The sequence below is a fragment of the Papaver somniferum genome, unplaced genomic scaffold, assembly GCF_003573695.1.
Source record: "Papaver somniferum cultivar HN1 unplaced genomic scaffold, ASM357369v1 unplaced-scaffold_107, whole genome shotgun sequence".
Classification (NCBI taxonomy): domain Eukaryota; kingdom Viridiplantae; phylum Streptophyta; class Magnoliopsida; order Ranunculales; family Papaveraceae; genus Papaver; species Papaver somniferum.
The window spans coordinates 4,297,039-4,299,918 of NW_020619603.1; the positions used below are offsets into that span (position 1 = coordinate 4,297,039).

Below are 2,880 nucleotides of genomic sequence, written 5' to 3' on the forward strand. Positions count from 1 at the left end.
AATTGGGTTTTTCATGGTTTCAATATGTGGACTGAAAGAAAATTCTGGATTAAATTCGGAAACCATTAATGGTGATGAATACTGGGATGTAAGAAATGTGGGGTTAATAGGGATGAAGCTAAGAACAGCTTTTTTAAGAAACTTCGATTATGACAAGATCAATAAACTATAAAAAAAAGGTCAATAGACTAAAATAAAAAATAAATAAATAACGAAACTAGCTAAACATAGGCTGCTGCAAGCCTACGACGTCACGGCAAATTAAGTGTGCCAATGCTTTTATTGACAAATTAGCATATCCTGATCGATCACCATCGTGTTAATGATTTTATTGGATAGTGCTTACAACTATTTCAGTTTCATATGCATTTTTAACGACGCCCTATGATAATGCTACATTTTAAGCCCTACGATATATCGAAACATTCTGTGCGTATGCACCGGGTTAGATGCTTGATTATTCATTATTAGAAGAACATAAATTTCTCGCTAAATCGCCTTAAACTGTGAGTTAACTAGGGTCCTCCGCAGGTCTCATCAGCAAATGAGAGCCGCAAAGCCTGATTATCATACAAAATCCTCTTATTAACCTGTTGAAATGCTCCGAAAATCACAGCCGGCTTATTAGAATCCGAACTAACCATAGCTAAACAAACATTTCCTTCATTCTCATACCAAACCTCCGACTCTGAAACATTATAATCAGACTGTTGAAAATGAAATATTACGGTGGGTTTTGTATACGGTTTTCCAGGTTTAGTTTTGAAACAAAGCATGTTTCGGTGGGTAGATCCTGCAGGAAGCATTCTATTATAATTCCAAAAATATCCCTCTAAATATCTTTTGACTTTAACATAAATGTTTCTATACATGGTGGTAAATGGAGCCCCCGAATCTATGATGCAACCACCAGTTCCATCGTTGTGGTTAAACTCAAATTCTCTTCTAGGAATTGTAAAAACACCCACGGTGATACCTTCAAGATTCAAGTAATAAAACGATGTATTAAAGGGAGGGGTTATTATGGGAGTTTGGCGAGCTTGGAATCCAATCGTGGCATCTGCACCAAAACTTAGATATGTGTTTCCCCGGCTATATTTCTCAAAGCAGTAGGAAAATTTACCTCCACCCACAGCTAATTGGGATACAAAAGAGCGTACACCTCTTCCTAAACCAAGGATTCCTGCGATAAAATCAGGTTTCTGTTTTGTACTGTTGTTATTACCCAGGTTAAAATTTTCTTGGCGTAAACCACAGCCCATCCGTAGTTGAAAACTTACAAGGCTGCTAGGGCTAGTTCTTGAGCTAAAAGTGAAATTTTCTGTGGCCAAAACACCATATGTAACTTGAGAATCCACATAAGATTCTTTGTAAACACATACGCCCGTTCCACTGCATTCTCTGCAGTCAGCACTAGTATTCTGACAACGAACAACACGAAATGATTGTGAATTCTTCCAAGGATAAAGTTGCGAATCTTGATGGAAAAAATGTGTCGCACCTTGGCATTGAAGCCAAGTAAGGTCACTACCTGAATCAACCAATAAATAGTAACTCATGTATCCTGGCTGACCACGAAATGTACCTATACCCACAGATGCAGTGTGGTAAAATGCTCCATCATCGTAAAGCACCCGCACAAAAACATCAGGATTTATTTGTGAAGCAATGTATCGCGCTCGAGCCCTGGATTGGTCGATGAGGGTTTGAAATCTTTCATCTGGTGTGATCAAACGATCAAGAGGGTTGTAAAAGGGTGATTCTTCAGAGTCTTTGTGAATCATCCGCAAAGTAAACCCTTTGGGATTCATTGCGATGGTTGAGTTTTGCAGTATAACAATCGTTAGAAGAAAAATGAAAAGACATGGTTTTGTTCTACCCATTTGTGATCTGGAAAGGATTTTGATGCACAAAAAATGTAGTATGAGTATTTCTGAATTTTAGTTTAGAGGGATGGATTGAAATATCACTATTGCCTGTAAAGATACATTTTATACTAAAAATGTTTAAAAATCACATCTAGTTCGTAACGTTTTTTATTACATATATATACAAAATCTTTGATAATAATTATGTTATTACATATAAAGCTTAAAAAATCTTTAATAATTAATTATGTTATTACATATAAATCTTTAATAATTAATTACATTACACCATAAAGACTAGTGAAGCTTGGAATTGTGACCTTTCTTTCTCTTTCTTCTCTTTTCCTCTTCTCATTAGAGAAAAAAAAAAAACTATTTATCCTTTGTTAATTTCTTGCTCAAATTTGGTCTTTTTCCGACCAGATCTGAGCAAGATTTCATTTTCTTTTTAAGTTTTAATCAAATAAAAGTACTTTTATTTATTTTTGATGTCATTTGACATATTTCTTCGCAATTTGGAGCAGTTTTTCTTCGCCATTTCGGCCGAGTTTCTCTTCGCTTTGAGGGCGATTTATTCAAATCTTAATCGTTGGTTCCTGACTTGTTATTCTCTATTTAAGAACATCGACAATCCAACACGGTATTGCTTAGAATCCATATTTAATCCAATAGATTTAGGGCATCCAGGTTCGTTTGCGTTTACAAGATTTTGGGCAAAGAACTCCTTTCTTATAGGAGTATCTCTTATTGAAGAAGAAGAAAATAAGACTAAATGGTTGGAACCGATTCCGAATTATACCATCATCCTTTCTTGTTACATTTATAAAAATTGGATATCTTTACAGTATATAGCTCTTTCTCTTCGCGATTTACTTGTAATTGATATCTTCATTTGTATTAGGGTTCTTATTATCTTGTATTTGATGTTTTTGTTATTCTTATAATCGATCATGTAATCACATTTTGATTTGACTAAATTGAAATTGTTGATTGACCAAAAAAAAAATTACAT

The 2,880-nt window shown here is 34.7% G+C and overlaps 1 protein-coding gene across 1 annotated transcript; it reads right to left on the bottom strand.

Annotated features, from left to right (window-relative positions):
- Positions 1-515: 515 nt before the first annotated feature.
- LOC113327910 (aspartic proteinase nepenthesin-1-like) lies at positions 516-1,811 on the bottom strand. Its single transcript, XM_026575026.1, has one exon. It carries the CDS (start codon positions 1,809-1,811, stop codon positions 516-518), a length of 1,296 nt encoding a protein of 431 aa, XP_026430811.1.
- Between the last annotated feature and the right edge of the window lie 1,069 nt (positions 1,812-2,880).